General features: G+C 37.7%; 1 protein-coding gene, 1 long non-coding RNA gene and 1 other non-coding gene across 3 annotated transcripts in view; 2 read left to right on the forward strand and 1 right to left on the reverse strand.

The window, feature by feature from the left end:
* On the reverse strand, window positions 1-1,238 carry LOC125964281 (uncharacterized). Its single transcript, XR_007477162.1, has 2 exons — window positions 1,195-1,238; window positions 1-313 (listed from the first exon to the last, which is right to left on the reverse strand). It is a non-coding gene; the product is annotated as an uncharacterized LOC125964281 (long non-coding RNA).
* Window positions 954-22,045, forward strand: part of GTF2B (general transcription factor IIB) — a 27,535-nt gene continuing 6,443 nt past the window's right edge. The window contains exons 1-4 of the mRNA XM_004263002.4: window positions 954-1,059; window positions 1,357-1,504; window positions 5,414-5,520; window positions 21,652-21,785. Coding sequence (XP_004263050.2) covers window positions 969-1,059; window positions 1,357-1,504; window positions 5,414-5,520; window positions 21,652-21,785 — 480 coding nt within the window. The 5' untranslated portion in view covers window positions 954-968. The remainder of the gene's footprint in view (window positions 1,060-1,356; window positions 1,505-5,413; window positions 5,521-21,651; window positions 21,786-22,045) is intronic.
* Window positions 18,782-18,854, forward strand: TRNAR-CCU (transfer RNA arginine (anticodon CCU)). The gene has a single exon. It is a non-coding gene; the product is annotated as a tRNA-Arg (tRNA).

The raw sequence follows: 22,045 nt of genomic DNA on the forward strand, positions 1-22,045 counted from the left end.
AAAAAAAAAAGAAATCTTAACTAGGTTATGACAGACATTCTGGGGCGGGGGCGGGCAGGAGTAATTAACCAGTTGCCCAGCTTCCATCCTCTGGGGTTTCAATTTGTCTGATGGTTTCTTCCTTCCACAAACATTATTGAATGCCTACCATAAACCATTAGGTGGTAGGTCCTTATCTTGATTCTCAAGAGGTGCCCAGTTCCCTTCCTCCTCCTCTCCCTCTTCTCCCAAGCCAAGATGCTCTACTATGAAAACTTCCTGCTGGATTGGGGTGCAGCACCCCCAAGCTCTTTCGTGGTTGCATTTGGCACAGCTGAAATAAATTGGCATTTTGAAACTTTACCAGATATTGAGGGAGAAAACCCCCCATAAAAGTACAAAAGTACAGTCAAGTTTTTAAATTACAGCACGGAAGACCAAAAAAAAAAAAAAAAAGCTCTCCCATCCCCATCTGGATTTCAGTTCCTAAACTTCTGCCTCTTGTTCTTTCTAAGGAAGCGAGTCTTTCCCACCTTTCAAGAAAACAATGGGGGCTCAGTGGCATTTAAGTCCCATGCCCAAAAGAATAAAGCAGCCACTATATCCTAAGTTCTCATCCCCAAAGAAACCCTTTTTCCTCCGATTCCCACAGGGCCAAGGGTGGTTTGTTTTCAGCCAAGTAGTGATAGTGTTGCTGTTATTTTTAGTACTATTCTGACATTAGTTTGGCTAATTAATAACTCTAGGGAGCTTTTGCAGTATCTAACCATTTTTGCTAAGTTCTCTATATTTCAGCTATGCCAAATTTGCAAAGACCATGAAAACAGCAGTCAGGTTAGGGCCTACATCTCCCTGCCTCACGGTGTAGTGCTCTTACATGGTTTTGTTTCATCTCCTGCCAATTCTAAAAGGGTTTGCAAGGCAGATACTGTTACCCCTTGCACCAAAACGCAAAGGGACGTGCCTAAGAAGACACAGTTTGCTAGTTGATGACAGAGCCTGAATTGACACCTGTTCGGGCTGACCCAAGTGAATTTCTCTTTATTCCAAGTACCTTGGTGGAATCACCCCTCTGGACAAGTAAGAACTGCGCTCAAACTCGAGTAGCTGACTCCGGGCGGGGGGAAGGGTGGTTAGCCATCGGGAATGCAGGTTTTGCCCTCTCCACGATGCCCGGGTTATCTTTGTGTTTTAACTCAGTCAAGTTGAGGGTACCTCTGGTGTAGCTCGTTTGCAGGGTGCCCTTGTGAATTTTCCTAGGTAGTTTCCTCGATTGGCTCAGGCACCGCAGTGAATAACCGAAACTGAATAGGAAAATAAGAAAACGCAAAGAACGTGGCGTAGCTCACTTTTCTTGGCCTTTCTCCCGACCCGTAGCCGCGCCCTATTACGACTGCGTGGGTGACTCGCCTATAAAAGCCAGTCTCGCAGCGTTTCTCCGTCACAATCGCTTCCTGTTTGCGGTTCGTCCGTCGTCCTTGGTGGCTGGAATTGCAGTGGCCGTGAAGATGGCGTCTACCAGCCGGTAAGTACGTCCAGCCGAGCTTGGGCAGCTGAGGGGCGGGCGGCGAGTGCGGGGGCTTGCAAGGTGGCCGCCGGCACTTCAGCGTCGGGCGAAACGCCGCGGAGGTGCGGGGAGAGGCGGCAGGACCGGCCGGCCGCCCCGGACAAAGGCACTCCCAGAGGCAGGGCTGACAGGGGTGTCGCAGGGGGTACCGAACCGCCGGCATTTCTCCGCCAGCGTCCTAGGCCGGCTTGGTTTTCCATCTGTGGCTCAACAAGCCCGAGGGTCCGTGAATCCTCCTCTCTAAAGGGAAAGGGTTAATTTTAGGCCCCTATTGATCTGACAAGCCAGAAAGTTAGGGACGTCAGCATTGGTAAGGCTGAGGGAAACTGATTGCCATCCCCGAGGCCTTTTGAAGTGGAAGCTAGGGCATTTCTGAAGAGTTGATAAGTTCTCTTCTAAGAGATTTCATTACAGATGTCGTCTGCATACTCTTGAAGAAGATCTTGCCTGCAGAAAATTACGTATGCTGGGTAGTCACTCTTTAATATTATATTTTAAAAATGTGATGTACCCATATCTACAGGAAGTGCATACAGTGCCATTAGAGACAGCCTTTAATCCTGTGACATGAAAAATGTTTGCAGACCCTAATTATATCTCTCATGACCACTATAAGGTATATGTTAGGATTTTTGCGTAAGTGTAAACTGAGTCATGCCAATGTTGACTTATCCAAGGTTAGTGTTAGAACAGAGTGTAGAGTCTCAGATATCTATTTCCTGTTGTCACACTTGGCCTCTAGTTAACTCATGTATTAAAAGTATCAAATTAACTTCTGTAGCTTCTGGAAGGCAAGGTAGCTCTGGCATAATTTTTCTGAGCTTGTTATCATCTCTGGAATTGAATTCGCGATGAAAGCCATTATCACAAAATAGTAAGCTGGAGAAATCCAGGCCCTTTCTGGTAAACTACTGGTAAAGCTTACTGCTTTATGTTACTGTATTTTTAAAAGGTTGGGGGAGGAGGCAGCCTTAGCTAAAACTACTTGGACACAGCTCTTAAAGCCAGGGACACTTGTTCACTTGTTACTGAATTAGTAAACACTTGTTTGCTAATTCAGTGTTTGAATGCTCAGTCATTCTAACTGGGTGTGGCTCTGCCAGGTAAGGCTTCCTTGTAGGTAAATGGAGAAATAGCTTCCCAAACCACTTATCTATGACTTGTATTCTCTCATGGCAGTAGATCTGAAAGGTAAACGTGGTCATATTTGGGCTAAGCTTTTGTATATAATAGAACAGGAAATGGTATTTGTAAGAAATGTTGTAATAGTTAAATATAGTAAATTCACTTGATAGATTCTTTACCAAAAGAATACATTTCCTTTGTGTGCCTTTATTCTCTTCATTAAAAAAATCTTTGAAATATTTCTTTGAAGTAAATTTTTTCTAGGCATGTCCAGCTCTTAAATGTATGTCATTGCTGTCCATCTGTTGAGTGTTTCTACCAGTGAGAACAAAGGTAAATGTTAGTATTTCTGTCCTTAGCTTTTTTCCCCCTGAGGAAGATGTACAGTGACTAGGCTATGAAACTGCTTGGTGTTTTCACAGAGAAGAACACAAATGTTGTGACTTAAAATCTAAACTCCACCACTTATTCTGTGATTTTAGGAAAATCGTTTTCTGAGCATAATCTTTAAAATGGAGGTAATGCTTAATTTTCAGAATTGCTAATGAAGATTAATAATATATGTATAGTACTAGACACATAGTAGGCACCTAATACATGATAGCTATAAAGTGAAGTTTGGCATTATGTGGCTTCTTAGGCAGCCTGAATTATTTTAATCTCAGTGGTGGTGGTTTACTCCATTCCTTCCCTCTTGTTTCTCTCCCTTACTTCCCCACCACCCCACTCTTGTGCTTCTTCTTTTGTATTACCCTTGTGCGTAATTTCATTAAAATTGACTGCTTGAGCACAGTTTCATTTTATTTTGGATAGGTAACACAGGCAAATCATAGAAAAGCAAGAAGAATAGTGAAAAGCAGTTCCTTCTTTCCCTAGCTCCTAGCCATCTAATTCTCCAAAGCAGTCATTATAACCAGTTTCTTGGTGTTTTCATAGTGATTCTGTGGTTTCACAAACATATGCATATAGTCCTAACCTCTCTTCTTCGAAAAAGTAGTCTAATATAAACACTGTGTGCTACCTTTTTACCTTTTTTGTGAAATTAGCACACACAGTGTACAGTTCAATTACAAAGTGAGCACATACACATAGCTACCACCCAAGTCTAGAAATCAAATACCACTAGCACCCTGGAAGCCTCCTTTATGCCCTCAGTCATTACCCCTTCCCAAACGTAACCACATCCTGACTTCTAACACCATAGGTTTGTTTTGCCTGATTTAAACTTTATATATAAATGTATATGTATTCCTCTGTGTCCGGTTTCTTTTATCAGCATTTTGAGATTTATTCATGTTACTGCATATAACTGTAGTTCATACTTTTTTCAGTTTTCTGTAAAATCCCCACCTTACTCTTTTCACTTAGGATATCTTTGAGATGTTTCCATATCATTTTTATATACATATACACGCACACAATAGTATGTCTACTTATTAATAGTATGAAATATATCAGTCCTTGGTATGCTGTGTGCCACATGGCTGCCCATTTTATGCATTTGTAATTACTGTTACTTTACTAACATTTTCCTTTATTTTTACATAGTTTTCTTTAATAATTTATACTAATTTCTTAATGTTTTATTTGTCATAATTTATTAAAATATTTTTCTAGTAGAAATTTATGGAATAAACGTGAATATAAAACAAATCTCCATTCCCTCTTTCCGCAGTGAAAAGATCCAAGATGTGTTCTGGTTAACCTGAATATATAAATTTTGGGAATATGGATTACTTAATCATTTTTTCTGTGGGTATCACCTATGTTGAAAGTTAACATTCTGAACTGTTTGCTACTTTGAGAAACTTTATCCAAAACCACAGATACCTATTTACATACTTTAAGAATGCTTGATGTTGTCTTTTATGTGTATATTTGTGGTGGTCATAACATAACCTTGTTCTGTATTAACTTCAGGTGAACTTTTAAAAAGGGCTTATTTTCAGTGATACCAGACATTTGTGATTGTAAGGCCACACCCACAGAAATAATTACTAAATCTATGTTAAATATCTTTGATGCTTTTTAGAACTGATTCTGTTAGGTCATTTAAGGCTGATGTGTCTTCCCCAGACTGCCTTATTTTCAAAATAAATTAATCAAACAAATTGTTAATATCACAGATAGATTAAAAAGTAGATCTTGAAACAATTTCTTGAGGGCTCACAAACTTAGTTCTGGTCTAAATGAAATCATCAGGTCCTAGCCACCTCTACCACCCTCATTTGTATACCTTTTAGGTTCAGTGTACTATTCTAAGTGTATTACTAAGGTATGCAGCACGTAGAAAACAAAGACTTGAAATTCATTATTTGACCATAGAAATAAGTGGCAAGGGTCACAAACCCAGATGGTTATGTGTAAATGTTGCACCGTTATTATGGTAGCTAGTCATTTCTATGTTAATCAAGGTTTATAAACATTTTAGTAGCCTACATGTTAAAAGAAAAAAAACACTTGTTTTCCATTTAAGTTTTTAAAGCCTTCCATTCTGCAAACCAATAACTGTTCTTACAAAAAACAATTCCAATTGTGTCTGTTAATACTAGCTAGGATTTAAAGTAACGTAACCTAGGATTTTTACTTTGAGAATTTAGCTTAAATGTATTATAAATGTAAATGTATTATAAATTTATTGGAAAAATGTTCAAAATCCTCCTCTTTTTTCCCCCCAAAAGATTAGTACTTTGTTGCATGTTGGTTAGGAGGATATTAAAAAAAAATTTTTTTTTCATTTAGTTTGGATGCTCTTCCAAGAGTCACATGTCCAAACCATCCAGATGCGATCTTAGTGGAGGACTACAGAGCTGGTGATATGATCTGTCCTGAATGTGGCCTGGTTGTAGGTGAGCAGTTACTATGGTTTTAACTGAAATCACTATTTGGGGCATTTTGTTTTTGTGTATTTTCCAAACTCTCTTTTAATGAATACATTCTGACTTTTTCCCCCTACAGGTAATTCATATTTATTGTAAAACAAAAATAATTAGAAAAAAGGAAATAAGTAAGAGTGAAATCAGAGACACCATATTTTATTGTCTGTACAAACGCATATATTTCATAATGTGGGGTAGGAGGGAACATCTAAAATTGAGATAGCTGATCCAGAAGAAAAGGCCCTTAGTCCTTTGTCTCCTGTATCCATAGTCTTAAACATTTGCACTCTTGTGCATATGAAATAATGAATAAATGTAATCTAACTTTTGCGACTTTTGTATATTTAAATATGATTTATTTTAGAGTAATAAAGGTAGATAAGCATGATTTATTTTGGAGTAATAAAGGTATATCTTTATAAAGGTACTGAGTGTCATCCAAGGCCTTTTAGTCATCAAAAATGATTTAATTTTCATTTGCTCATACAGAATGATTTGTTTATGAATTTCTAGTGTGAAATTGTTAGTGTCAAAATAATACTTCTTAAAATATCACTTTTATTTCTACTTTCTCACTAATCTAGATATGTAGCATAACTTTAGGATAGAGATAGTATGTTCAAAAATTTTCTTACGGTGGGGTTGCCACCAGCACCTGAGAAAAGGAGTACTACTTGAAGTTTGAAATACTCAAGGTTGAAACTGCTAGTAGGATTGTGGGAAGTATAACAGAAACATGGGTGGGGATATACTGTGGAAGTGTCTTGCTTGGAGGACATCTGTAATATTCATGCAAATAGACTGCTTGCCTCAGACCTCCAGTGGGAGTTTTAAATCATACAGAGTTGTTAATAGGAATCGGAATCCATCTGCAATTATATTCTGCTCAGTAAGCAGTATTAACAGTTAATATACTTATATGCTAGGCACTGTTCTAAGTAACTTACATATTCACTCAGTTTATCCTTGGAGACACTTGTGAGGTGTCTTCATTTTAGAGGTGCAGAAACGGGAGTTTAAGTAGTCTGGCAGTCTAGCTCCACTGCCTGCATGGGAGCCAAATTTCTATCCTGCCGTTGTCTTTTGTAATAAAATGAGTTCAATCTGAGATTGGCAAACTGTGACCTATCACCTGTTGTTATATGGTGTGTGTGCTGAGAATGACTTTTATGTTTTTTAATTTTGAAAAAAATGAGAATAATTTTGGGAACACATGAAAATATTATCAAATTCAAACTTCAGTACACATAAATAAAGTTTTATTGGAACATAGCTACACTCATTTGTTTATATATTGTCTATGGCTGCTTTCATGTTACAATAGCGGAATCTAGTGGTTGCAACAGAAACCATATGTGGTGCTCTCATCACATCACACTGCTGCTTAGTGCACTACAAATCCCAGTGAAGCAGTTATAAACCCACAGCATTTTTGAGTGCCAGGCATATCTCCATACTGAAACATTTTATTTATTTATTTTGTTACCATTGCATACTCATCATGTCAAAATGAGAAAAAAAGCTGAACTCTGAATGTCATGCTTTTAAGGCACAGTGGAGCGTAGGTTATTTGTTACTGAATTAGATGGCAAAGCATTGTGTTCATTATGCAGTGATACTGTAGATGTGCCAGAAGAATACAACAGACGTTGACATTACCAGACTAAGCACTTATCACAATACTACTAACTCAGGAAAACAATGGTCAGAAAATTTAGAAAATATATAGTGGAATATCTCATCACAGCAGAATTTCTTCACAAAAATAAAAGAATAAAAATAAGTCAGTTTGGCCTCTTGACCTGCAAAGCCTAAAATATTTACTTTGGCCCTTTAAAGAAAAGGTTTGCTGACCCCTAAGTTAAATGAGAGCATTCTGTCTCTTCCAAAGTATTAAGATTGAACTGATAATATGTAAGAGTGAGACAGAGACAGAAGACTGAAGATAATTTCAGATTCTTGGCTCTCCTAACTTCTGTAGCCACTTAAAAAGAAGTAGTGCAAAAATATTGCATTATATTTCCAGTCTTTCCATCAGCTTCACTTCCACTTTGACTAGCAAGATAGTTGGGTAAATAAAATTAAGCAACTGGAGAAGGAAGATATAATTCTCAAGGCTTACCTGCTTTTTTGTGCTTGGAATCCTTAATTTTTAGTTGCATTTTTCTGTTATATCAAACCAAGGGAAGTTAATTTTCTTTTAATTTTGCTTTATTATTAGTCTTGAACAGCATCAAAACTACTATTTTTCAATCTAACTAAACCTACTAGGCTAAATTTTAAGACCTGAAAACTTAAAAATATAATCTGATTAAACTTCTCTATATATAGAAATACCTGTTTATGATACTGTTTTTTTTGATGTAAAATATAACAAACACTTGATTTAAAATATACAGTAGCCTTATTCACAGATATTGTGGTTAAATGTGTAATATGATGTCCTGCAAGTGAAGAATCTATTCCATGACTAGACAAGGGGAGGCAGGCAAGAGTCTGCTAAAAAAGTTCTGTTTTGCTAGGGATATCATCAGTCAAATTATGTTGAGAATAGTTTAATTGATCATGACATTCCATGGGTCTAAATTTTAAAAATAACATATACATACGTACATACACAAATGTATATCATTGTCATGTATCAGTAATAAATTTAGATTTGCATCATCTTGTTGGTTTAAAGGCATATGCTTTGTTGCCAGCTCAATTCAACCTTTATCTCTAATACTATGGAAATAGGGAAGAAATTAAGCTGGACAAATATTCTGCAGTCCATTGAGGGCATAAAATTTGTGGCTTCTTTCATGTTTGAGATATTGATGTTCATGGAGATTTATATCTAGACAACATAATCATGTGTTTCCTAATAAATAATCTTGGTGTACATAGTTTGATTGTACTTGCCATGAAATTTTACATTGTCTGAAAGTTTTTATATTATAACATATTTATTGAATAAGCATTTTGAATAGCTTTCTGTTTAAATAATCACCAGACAACCTTAGAAACAAACTCTTTCAGAATTGTTTTTGGACCACTCTGTACTTACTTAATATTTAATATGTTCTTGAAACTTAAAGCAGCCTGTTGTCACTAACTCCCCTTAATTTTAAACCCAAGACTAGATACTGCTCAACTGTTACCTTCAGAGCCATATATTATCCCTCTCAACTGAGTTATCAAGTAGAAGAGCCCATTACTATTATCTTTTTAAATGAAATTCATAATACAAAAAATGTTTTATATAATATACCTTTTCTCTAGTCTCTAATAACACCTTTCTCACTGTCCTTCAAACCTTCATTGGTAGACTCCTTGAGGCCCACCACTCAGTCTTAAAACCAGTGCCATGTGTTTTAGGACTTTCTTAAAGCAACATCGTACTTTCAGGAACCAATTTCTGTTTCAGTAACATGACAGATCACCTCAAAATTCAGTGGCTTATAACAACCATTTCATTTTGCTCATAATTTTATTGGTCATTAATTTGGGAAGGATTCATCTGGGCCATTGTTTCGGCACTGGCTAGACCTGGAGGATCCACTTCCATAACGGCATCTTCATCTGCATTTTGATGCCTTTCTGTTCCTTGACCTCCCCACAGAGGTTTGTCATCCTCTAAAGCTTCTCCATAGTTGTGTTAAGAGTAGTCATATTTCATACATGGTGGTTGGTTTCTACGAGAAATGTCCCAGGAGCAAGTGTTTTCAGCGAGAACGGAAGCTGGACTCAAGTAGTTAAGGGCTATGCCTTGGAACAGGGTCCCTTCTGCATTCTATTAGTCAAAGCAGCCCTAGGACCCACCTAGATTGGAAGGGGAGGAGAAATAGCCCCACCTCAATGTGAGGGTGACAAGGTCATGTTGCAGAAGAACATGTGGATGGGAAATATTATTGCTGCCATCTTTGGAAAATACCATTTGTTACATGTTTGATGTCCTGTTTAATTTTTCCCCAGTATTTAAATGGTTGTGTAGTATTTAGTCTCTCAGGTAATTTAGGTTGTTTCCAATTTTTTGTAGCTGTTTGTAGTACTACTTATAACATGTAATAGTTTAATTGACTTTCCTCTTGTATTTGAAATATAAGATTGTTATTTTAGACGTATGAAGTATTATGATTTGTCATTGGCTGTCTCATCAGTGACCCTTAAGATATTGGTAGTGATCTCTAAAATAGGGCCAATTTTTAAAGCAAAGCTTTGTCATTTCTACCATGTTGGCTGTAACAGCACTGTGTGGGTTTTTTCCTCCAAATCCTGTGTGATTATGACACTTTAAAAGTTGAGCACTAGGTGGCAGTATAATCATATTTAGATTATCACGTTGTTCATAAGTTTGACCTTGTATATTGTTTGGGCATGATTTATAGGCTGCAAAGTGTAAGGTTAGTAAGCTGTCGTAACAGCTATTAAAACATGAAATTGGTTATCAAGACTTTTATAAATTAGGATTTCACAATGAGGTGTTGTTTAGAACTAGTGGTATCATTTCTACTTAAAGCCACTTTTTGTGTAGCATTTAAAATGGAATTCTTCCATTGATTTTAAAAGTAATATAAGGAGGGCTTCCCTGGTGGCGCAGTGGTTGAGAGTCCGCCTGCCGATGCAGGAGACACGGGTTCGTGCCCCGGTCCAGGAAGATCCTACATGCCGCAGAGCAGCTGGGCCCTTGAGCCATGGCCACTGGGCCTGCGCGTCCAGAGCCTGTGCTCCGCAACGGGACAGGCCACAACAGTGAGAGGCCCGCGTACCGCAAGAAAAAAAAAAAGTAATATAAGGAAAATACGGGAAAATAGTTTAGATGAATTTGAAAGAGAAAAATGAGTCGATTTGACCTTCCCCTCCTAAGTTCATTCTGGATATTGTTTATACTAGTGAATCTGAGACATGAACGTGAATGTGCATTAAGAATCAGCTGAGAAATATGTTTAAAAAGATTCCAGGCCCCACTTCCAGAAACCCTAGCTCAGGTCATACATTGGTAACATGTTAAGAAACACAGATCTATCCTGTAAACTTTATAATTTGGCACATTCTTTGTGATCTCTGTACAGTTAGGCTTCTCATCTTTGCTTTCATATTTCCCATGTCTCCAGACCTAGACTGCAAATTCCTATAAGACAGATATCTATGTGTCCATAGTTCCTAGGGTAACTAGGAGTCAATGGCCCTGGAGTCTAGACTTGACTCTACTACTTAATAAGTTATGTAACTAAGGTTAAGTTACATAATTTCTCCAAGCTTAACTTTCTTTATGTGTAAAATGAGTACACCCCCCCCCAAAAGGACATGTACCATACATCTCAGATTTGTTAGGAATTGTTAAGAATAAAATGAGATAATGTATAAAATACATAGTATAATTTTAGTATGAGATTTCAGTGATACGTATTTTAGGGATATAAGTACTCCTTTTTTCTTAACCTTGTAGAAAAAAAGGGTGATTCCAAATCTGAGATGCCATTCTTCCTAGCAAGTCAATTGCAAAATGTGTTTTAGTTATTGTTATGGGTCTGGCATATTTAATGCTGCAATTGTAGTATTTTAAACATTATCGGATTACCATCTTTAAATTTGCATTAGCAGTGTTTCCTAAAGGAAAATATTCAGCTTTAGTTTACTATAGCCAAGTAATATTTTAAAATTAAGGAATATTTGTATTCACTTTCAAATTCTTGCTTTGTCATCTCTTGTAAGCTCTCAGACACAGCCTTTTTACCTAATTCAGAAATTTTTAATTTAGATGCTACTTTCTCTTAAGCATCAGAGAACCACTAATTTTACTTGGGTAACACAACCACTCTCTGAGGTAGTTTTTTGATTTTAAAGAAAGGGAAACTGAGGCTTGTAGTGTTTGGGTAATTAGCTCAAGATTCTACACCTAGTAAGTGACACAGCCACTTAAATCCAGATTTATTGGACTTGAAAAGCCTTTGGTCTTTGTACTACATGTTTCCATTAAACACTGTGCTGGTCAAGGAGAGTGATAGAAAGATGAGATGCTATAACCAAGCTCTGGACCAATTCTTTGTCTACTGTGTGGAAAGGAGGAAGGTAAATTAAAACAACAAAGAGTGGTAAAAGTTCTATTACAGATCTTCCAAGTTTGGTGAGAACACATAGGAAGGAAGTGGTGACTTCCTAGGGAAATTACTGTTGAATTTACATTGAAAACATGATCATTAGAATGAGTAAGGGTTTATGGAGGGAAAGTCATTCCAGGTAGAGGGGAAAAGAAACATGTGCCATAAGATGGAGGCCTGAAAGTATCAATATTAGTATGTGAAGGACTAAATGTATTGTGACTAAGTTAAGATGCATCTTCTACCAGAGCCAGGGCTCCTTAGCTTAGATGCTGCTGCTGCTGCTGCTGCTTGCTGCAGACCTGCCCGTATTTCAGGAAAAGCAAGGTCTGTTCACATATTCAAGGATGGAACTTATTATTTTCCTTTACAAACTGTTTTCCTAATGGTAGTTACACTGTTGACTTGTACAGGGTTTTTTTTTTTTTTTTATTGTTTTTTAATGGTCTAAGCATGGATAAAATAGGATTTTATGGGCTGGTCTGGGAAATTAACCATGATATGGTTTGTTTCTAGTGGATAATTCATTTTGGGTTGGTACCCAGTTTACATTGTGGGAACATAAACTGATTTAGAGACTGACTATATTATTAATAGTATTTCTTTATAAAATATCTCTTGATCAAAGTTCCCTTCAAAATTATCTTTAATGCAAGATTTCTGATAAGAATGTGTAGTAACCCTAGACTAAAAATCAGGATTCTTTGAAATGTGAGAAGGAATGGTAGGAAGGGTTAGGTGACTGAGGAAGGTGTGGAAACTAATGATGCATTTCATTTTCAGCATTAGATTTAACAAATACAGTGTCTTGGCTTAAACAGTTTTCCAGAGCACCTTGATTTTTTTTAATTAAAAAATTCAGTGCTTTGGATTTATCCATCTTGAATAATAATACATTTTGATTATTGAAGTTTTTGACTTAGCACATTTTGAAAACTTTTGTAGTTTTAAACTAAATGGTTTTAGATAAATCTAGCCTATGAAAACAAGTAGCTTGGGGGGGATATTGTTCTAAGACTCTTACTTCTGAATTCTCTACCAAAGGTGGTATGCTAAAATGCTTACAAGATGGCAGAAAGAATTGAAATTCTGGGCAGTTCCTCTTAATATTCCCTTTTTAAAAATTCCTTTATTGGGACTTCCCTGGTGGCATGGTGGATAAGACTCCACGCTCCCAATGCAGGGGGCCTGGGTTCGATCCCTGGTCAGGGAACTAGATCCCACATGCATGTCACAACTAAGAGTTCAAATGCCACAACTAAGGAGCCTGCCTGCTGCAACTAAGACCCCACGCAACCAAATAAATAAATAAATATTTAAAAAAAATTTCTTTATTAATTTACAATAATAAACAGAAAACAAAAATATCCTGAGTCTAGGTCAGGTTGGAAAGTCAGATTATCTTCAGTATTGGCTTCCTGGCTGCTTTTGATATGTTGCAGTTTTCCCCTTTGTTAAAATTGCTACCTTAAGCCATTATGATTTTAATATTGTACTACAGAATATCTTTGGTTGTATTTACCATTTATAGCTTGCCTGGTAAGAAGGTTAAATGTCTGTTTAATTTGTCTTTGTGTACTGTTTCCTTTATACTATCAAGCAAAGTACCTTGTTTCTACAGGACATCCTTTCTTATCTCTCTCCCCTGCTCCGGCATTATTCCTTGTAGCAGAAGATGTTGGTTGTTTCCCAGTATCTATTACCCAACTCTTTCTTTAATAATAAGAATCCACTGGGCCTGTGGCTGCTCAGCTAGACTGTATTTATTTCCCAGCTTCCCTTCCAGTTGGTTATGGCCACCTGATTAAGTTCTAAGAGTGCACTGCAAAGTAGAAGAGATTTGTGCAATTCTAGATCCTGCCCTAAGGGATGTGCTCTCCCTTTTTCTCCTTCCCATTGGCTAGAATGCAGACATGATGGAGGGAACTACCAGCAGCCATCATACACTACAAAATGCAAGTCATGATGAAGATGGCTTATCAAAAAAGATAGGAGGAGCCTGGGAGTCACACTAATCCAAAACTATTAACTATGGTACCCTGAGAAAGTTCTATCTCGTTGAAGTTGCTGTTGTTTTTGCTTTGATTACAGACCTACCTGTATCCTTCCTAATACATTTTTGGAATCATATTGGGAGTTTATTTTTGTTTGGATTCTCTGTTGTCTGCCAGGGATTTGTGAGTACCCAGAGAGGCTGGGAGTACTTAACAGTGGTGGATTGGAAGGTTTTCCAACATCACTGCCACCACTGGACTTGGATTGATAATTCTTTATTACAGGATGAATAAGCATAAACATCAGCCTGAGGCTTTTGAATACAAACTACAGTAAAGAGGAACAGTGGTCCTATGGACTTAACAGAAAATTCTGATTCTGATACAGTTTACTAGGAAAAAGTTATAGAAAATAACTGCTTTTTGTGATCAGTGAAATAAAGCTTCCTTAATGTTTCTATTAAAAGTGGTCAGAAATAAAGAAGATAGTACAAGGAGACAAACACAGTAAAACTGTTTCGATAGCAATGAGCTGACTTAACATTCTAGAAAATCGAATCAGTAAAGCAGAAAACAAACCTGAGAATATAAAGAGTGAATTTTGGAAAGTGGTAAAGACAAGATAGCCACTATGGTACTACTTGAAGATCCAGCTGAATATGATAAAATATTAAAGGTGCAATAGAAGAAAACTTGACATTCCTCACAGAAGACCCTTAGGGTTGCACATCAAGATTCCCACGTACCACTGGGGAATGTATCCTTTTAACATTTAAAAAGTTTTATTAATAAAAATTTGCAAGCAACCAACCAGTAAAAACATTACTTTGAAGGGACCTAAAATTTTATTGATGGAATACAATGAAGTTAAGTCTGATTCCTGTTTGTCTTGTGACACAGAAAGGAGGTCATAGAACAATCTTTTTAAAATAAATTTGTACATAAATCCACAAAAATACAAAGCTGAGTTTTATTTGCTAATTGTCATGTGGAACGGTACTGATGACTATTCCCTGATATTTCTGGTTCTTCTCTTTTGGGCCACATGGTGCAATTGTATTTCCCCACTCCGTTTGAAGTTAAACATCACCACTTGACTGGCTTTGGCCAATGGTATGTGAGTAGAAATGTTACTATTAGAAACCTATTTCCCTAGCATGGTGACTGGCATGTCTCAAGTGGTAGGAATTCCATCAACTTGAATAAGGACATAGAAAGCAGTCCTGGGCTTTCTATTCATAACATCCTCGGCCAGCTTTTTTTTTTTCCTCCCTAATCCAACTTGTCTTTTTTGAGGCAGTACAAAGCAAACACTAAAAGAAACTCATGCTAAGTTACTTTGGGGCCAAAAGGAAAATGTTATGAAATGAAGCATGTTGGCTAACTAATACTTTATCTTTAGAGTTCTAGAGAGACTTAAAAGATGTGAGTTAGTAAAGATAAAGTATTCTCTTTTTTTAAAAAAAATTAATTTATTTTTGGTTGTGTTGGGCTTTCGTTGCTGTGCGGCGGGCTTTCTCTAGTTGCGGCGAGCAGGGGCTACTCTTCGTTGCAGTGCACGGGCTTCTCGTTGCGGTGGCTTCTCTTGTTGCAGAGCACGGGCTCTAGGCACCTGGGCTTCAGTAGTTGTGGCACTTGGGCTCAGTAATTGTGGCTCGCGGGCTCTAGAGCGCAGGCTCAGTAGTTGTGGCACACGGGCTTAGTTGCTGCGGACCAGGGCTTGAACGCGTGTCCCCTGCATTGGCAGGTAGATTCTTAACCGCTGTGCCACCAGGGAAGTCCCTATTCAGATCAATTGTTTAAAATTAATAGACTATAAAAGTGGTTGAATATAAGCATATAAAAGTGGTTGAATTAAAACCACTGGTTAAAAGTGGTTGAATATAAGCATATAAAATACTATAGCAATTACTAGTTAGAAAATGAGATTCTTAACAACAAAAAGGTCTAAATGTGACATACATGTAATCTGAAAGAAGACCTTGAGAAAGAGTATACTCCCTTGTCCAAGAAGATAGATAAAAATTGTTCTGTCACTCCCCCCAAAGTGTATAGGTTTGATACAGTTTAATTCAAATTCAACAGTATTTTGGTGGGGGTGAATTTTAATTTTTAGTTTATTAACGTATAATTGCAGACAATAAAATTCAAAGATCCCAAATGTATGGTCTTAAATTTTGTCATTGCATATACTGGTGTAACCAACACACTAATCAAGATATTTAGGGACTTCCTGGCAGTCCAGTGATTAAGACTCTGGGCTTCTACTGCAGGGGGCATGGGTTCTATCCCTGGTCAGGGAACTAAGATCCTGCAAGCCTCACGATGCAGCCAAAAAAAAAAAAACCAAACAAACAAAACATGATTAGACCATTTCCCTCATCTCAGAAGTTCCCTTATGCCTTTTTCTAGTCAGTCACCTCTACCTCGCCCCCCACCTCCAACCCAACCCAACCCAGCAATCCCTGTACTGATTTCTATCCTCAGAAATTGTTTTGCCTGTTTTTGAACTTCCTACAAATAAAATCATATAATATGGTTGGTTTTTCTTATGTGTGACTTTTTTTTTTACTCAAAATAGTGTTTTCGAAATGCACTTGTTACTGCATTATTAGTAGTTTACTTGCTGAGTTTTCCATTGTTTACATTTTCCCATTGATGGACATTTGGGTTTCCAGTTTTTAGCTAATATGAATAATGCTGCTGTGCACATTCTTGTATGAGACTTTATTTTAATAAATTTATTTTATTTCATTTTATTTATTGTTTTTGGCTGTGTTGGGTCTTCGTTGCGGTGTGCGGGGGCTTCTCATTGTGGTGGCTTCTCTTGTTGCGGAGCACGGGCTGTAGGCGCATGGGCTTCAGTAGTTGTGGCTCATGGGCTCTAGAGCGCAGGCTCAGTAGTTGTGGCTCACGGGCTGTAGAGTGCAGGCTCAGTAGTTGTAGTGCACGGGCTTAGTTGCTCCACGGCATGTGGGATCTTCCTGGACCAGGGATCAAACTCGTGTCCCCTGCATTGGCAGGTGGATTCTTAACCACTGCGCCACCAGGGAAGCCCTGTATGAGACTTTCTAAAAAATATTTATTTATTTATTTTATTTGGCTGTGTCAGGTCTTGGTTGCTGCGTGCGGGCTCTTCGTTGTGGCGCGTGGGCTTCTCTCTCGTTGTGGTGCTTGGGCTCCAGAGCGCGCGGGCTCTCTAGTTGTGGTGCTCAGGCTCAGTAGTTGAGGTTCACGGGCTTAGTTGCCCAACCAGGGATTGAACCTGTGTCCCCTGCATTGGAAGGCAGATTCTTAACCCCTGGACCAGCAGGGAAGTCCCATATTCTTGTGTGAGATTTTTGTAGGCAAATACTTAGGAGTGGAATTGCCAGATCATAAGGTGGGTAGGTGCCGAAGTAGTTGAACGGTTTTAAACTGGTGTGAATGATTTTGGCAATTATTCTCAATTTCTTCTTGAAAAAATAGATGAAACTCGTTGTAGAATATAGTATAATATCTTAGTTAATACTCTTTAGACACCACTGATACGTGGATTGAGAACTGTGCATGTGTGTAATACCTAGATGTACATATTGAATCTGTTTACCTTTTTGGATGGGGAACTTGATCAGAGTGTTAGAGATCATACTCTATAGATGGAGGGAGGAGTAGTGCTATTATGTACATAACAGTCCTGCTATGATTTTCGCTATTAAAAACCTTTATATATAGACTTTCTATCTGGTGTTAATTTTACAAAAATCAGTGTGTGGTTAAGAAAGGAACTGGTGAAAGTTGGCATGTTTCTCTGTTTCTAGAACGTGGAAGGCTTTGTGAGGTTGTGTGTTATGCGCACATGTGCTAATTGGCAGGCAGCTTCTTGTCAAAGGTTGATTATGCCCAAACATTATGGCTGCCTTGTACACTTACTCCTTGAAAAATTCTGTAATGCAGTTTCCTTCCAGAGCAGCTTTTAAAAGTGCGACCATTTAGATGTTTTCCAAGAAAATCCTTTATGTATTCTGACTTTTTTTCTGAATGATCTGCCCTATTTCTTGTTACTCATGCACTTAATCTGGTGGTCTAGTTGTAGTTTCATGATGTGCTTTTTGAGTTATTTTGGAAATTTTATTTTTTACAAATGCTATGTTTTGAGCAGTAACATATAAAAAGAGGGAATAGCTCTTAGCACAAACCACAGATTGTTGAATGAGTCATGTAGATCATTCCCACGTATGTGGAAAAATTACATCACTACCCAGTTCTGGTCTTTCTATTTATACTATCCTAGGCCAGCTTTTTTTAAAATTTATTTTCTCCCTAATCCAGCTTGTCTTTTTTGAGGCAGTACAAAGCAAGCACTAAAAAAAACTCATGGTAAGTTACTTTTGGGCCAAAAGGAAAATGCTGTGAAGTGAAGCATGTTGGCTAACTAATATTTTATCATATTTAGAGTCCCAGAGAGACTTAAAAGATGTGAGTTAGTAAAGATAAAGTATTCTCTTTTTTTAAAATTAATTAAAAAGAAATTTTAACATCTTTATTGGCATATAATTTCTTTGCAATGGTGTGTTAAGTTTCTGCTTGGCTGCGTTGGGTTTTTGTTGCTGCGGGCGGGCTTTCTCTAGTTGCAGTGAGTGGGGGGCTGCTCTTCCTTGTGGTGCACGGGATTCTCATTGCGGTTGCTTCTCTTTGTTGCGTAGCATGGGCTCTAGGTGCGCGGGCTTCAGTAGTTGTGGCTTAGTGGTCTCTAGAGCGCAGGCTCAGTAGTTGTGGCGCACAGGCTTAGTTGCTCCGCGGCATGTGAGATCTTCCCAGAGCAGGGCTCAAACCTGTGTCCCCTGCTTTGGCAGGAGGATTGTTAACCACTGCACCACCAGGGAAGTCCCTAAAATATTCTCTTAATACAGCCATTGTGTTAATTAAGATATTAAAAGTTAATGATGACATTTGATTTTTTTTAACTTAAATTTATTAAGTAACTGTAGATTTGAAGGCCACAGTAGTTTTTTGTTTTGTGTACATTTGTGTTTTCATTTCACTGACTAGGAAAGTTGGATTCACTTTTCTCCCTTTGAAAACATGAAGCATGGAGACACTGTGGTATCACTTTGATCAGTGGATGCTATTAAAGGGACTAAACTTTGTCTAAAAATCTTGTTTTGGGGGACTTCCCTGGTGGTCCAGTGGTTAAGACTCTGGACTCCTAATGCAGGGGGCCCAGGTTCGATCCCTGGTTGGGGAACTAGATCCCGCATGCCGAAACTAAGATCCCACATGCCACAACTAAGACATGACACAGCCAAATAAATAAATAATAAAAATATTTTCAAAAAATAAAAATCGGGCCTTCCCTGGTGGCGCAGTGGTTGAGAGTCCACCTGCCGATGCAGGGGACACGGGTTCGTGCCCCGGTCCGGGAAGATCCCACATGCCGTGGAGCGGCTGGGCCCGTGAGCCATGGCTGCTGAGCCTGCACGTCCGGAGCCTGTGCTCGGCAGTGGGAGAGGCCGCAACAGTGAGAGGCCTGCATAGCGCAAAAAAAAATAAATAAAAAATAAAAATCTTGTTTTGGTGTTTTGATAGAAATTTAGTGAACAGAGCTTGTAGTGGAATAGGCACAATATGATATAATTTTAATCTTACAAAAAAACATATATATACACATGAATGAAAAGACAGAAAGAATATATGCCAGAATATTTACAGTGGCTGTCTTTGGATGTTGGTAATACAGGTAATTTTGTTTTGCTTATGTAACTACTTTTTGTAAGCAGCTATTCTGTAAAAAGGAAGAACAGTCAAGTCTCTTTAGAGTGGTCTCTTGGAGACATGGGCCTTGCTTATTAGTATTATAGTAAAGTTCAGTGCACAGTTACAGATTTTATGTTTCTTTCGGGTAAGTTTTAAAAATCATTATTAATTTATGTAATTAGAATTGCTTCCCAAGTTTAGTGATGTTTGCTTTTATGAGGAGGAAGCAGAGAAATCCATCATGACCATCCCATCAATTTAACTTTTTCTCCTTATTTTGGGCCACCTGCCCAATCTCTGATCCACAGAAGTTGCCTAAACTGATCTCCCTGCTTCTGCTTTCCTTGGTCATTCTTACTGCATAAGGTATGACAAATGGGGATCCTAGCTCTATCCCAGTTCCCTAGTGACAGGGACACACGATAGTCCAAGTGAGATCTGGTTATTCCCAGGTGACCTGAGCGTTCAGAGAAAAACAGATTTTCCCCAAACCATCAGGAATGAATGATTCTGTTGTGTATTTACCTGTTTTCTTAAATATAACACTAAGATCAGATCACTGTACTCTATTTATAAGCATTTTAGTTAACGTACCATATATAAAAACGTTTAGAAGATTTAGCACAATCTACATGTAGTTCCTTCCTTCTGTTCTCTCCCTGCCTCCTTTGCTGTCCTAATGATCCTACTGATCAAGTACTGCAGCAAAGTACTCTGATATTGATCCTGTAAAAGTCTAATATGGAGATTAATATTTTATAACTGGTGCTCTTCTTATTCAGAATGAATGTCAAAATGTCAGAATGTTATCTTATTATTTTTATAGGAATAAATAGCTAATATCAAACAACTTACTTTGAACTGGTTTTTAAGCACTTCATGTGTACTGAACCTGTATGAGCTTATTTAATGTTTAAATCTTTAAAATGAGGTTACTGGGGAAATTTAAAGCTGAGGAAGTGAAGGCACAGAAATGAGGAAATTTGTCCAAAGCTAAGCAGCAAGAGTCCACACTGTTAACCATTATATTAATTGACTGTCAATACCAGACTTATTTTTTTTTTAATTCCTTCCTTATTTATTTTTTTATTGGAGTATAGTTGCTTTACACTGCTGTGTCAGTTTCTGCTGTACAGCAAAGTGAATCAGCCATGTGTATACATATATGCCCTCTTTTTTGGATTTCCTTCCCATTTAGGTCATCACAGAGCACCGAGTAGATTTCCCTGTGCTATATAGTAGGTTCTCATCATTTATCTGTTTTATACATAGTAGTGTATATAAATCAATCCCAGTCTCCGAATTCACCCGCCTCCCTTGGTATCCCTACTTTTGTTCTCTACGAATACCAGACTTTTAACTACTGAGGTAACTTACTTCTGCCATTCCTTTCTCCTTTGTTTGTTGTGTATAGGCACAGATGAAAATGATCTGGTTCCTGCTTTCAGTTTTATCACAGCTGGTGGAAAAGCTCATGTTTTACGAATGCAGTATAGAACAGATTTTGGAATCCCATTCGCGTTTCAGTTTTAGCTGTGTGATCTTTGGCAAATTAGTTTTATTTCTAGTGTAGCAATAAAAGTGGTACCTACCTTTTATAAGGCTTTCAGTATTGAAAGAGAACATTTACAAAGGGCACAATCACTAGCATATGCATGTGTTCATGTTAACTCTTGTCTGTGGTTGGAGGTGTTACCAGCCATTGAGCATTCCCCCCAAAGCAGTAATCTATATCAGATCTACCCATGTCTGGCTTCTTGCTTACTGATTTCTAGGCTTAAAGTTTATTCTGTATGAATTATTTGGCCCAAAATATTTTTTCATCAAATAGTTACTAAAACATACCCTTAGGCTTAGATCTTTGCAGAGCATTGCCCATGAAAACTTTGTAATTTTTTAAATGTTAAACTGTGTGTATTAATACCATTGTGAATAGTGTTTTCTGTTTTTTTCCATGCCTGTTGCACATTTTGGTTCTTCATGGTTATATTACTTTATCTTTGCATCACATATGAATAGCTTTATTTTGCTATTTGTCCTTATTTTGACTAATTCTTTGTTCCAGGAGTTAGAATATGATTAATCATAGCATAATGTTTAAAGAGGGTTATTATTGGACTGGCACAATAGGAATGCTATAGGACAAATGCCTGAAACAAGATACTTAAGCTGAAACCTGATGTTTGTGTTGAGATTTTCTGGGAATAATAGGGCCGAGTTGGGCATTAAGCAGCATTAAATAAATCCCACCTTGACAAAACAATTTAGACTTGCACTTATATTCTCAGGTGACCGGGTTATCGATGTAGGATCTGAGTGGAGAACTTTCAGCAATGATAAAGCAACAAAAGATCCATCTCGAGTTGGAGATTCTCAGAATCCTCTTCTGAGTGATGGAGATTTGTCTACTATGATTGGCAAGGTAATAAATCCATTTGGCAGGAAGTACCAGGTGCAGACTGACTAAAGACCTGTTTGGGAACTTTGCAAAAGTATCAGTCTGCCCCAGTGAGTAATCTTGATCTGAGAATAAGATTTGCCAGTACTACTATTGTGAATGATGGTTGCCTTATGCATTTCTTCCATCTTAAATGGGAGACCAATAGATTGAAGTTACAGGCCCTTGTTTTCATGAAGCAGTTTTGCACAAAAAATTGAGTGTAGTATGTTCTTTGAGTTCAT

Source organism: Orcinus orca, chromosome 1, assembly GCF_937001465.1.
Source record: "Orcinus orca chromosome 1, mOrcOrc1.1, whole genome shotgun sequence".
Lineage (NCBI taxonomy): Eukaryota > Metazoa > Chordata > Mammalia > Artiodactyla > Delphinidae > Orcinus > Orcinus orca.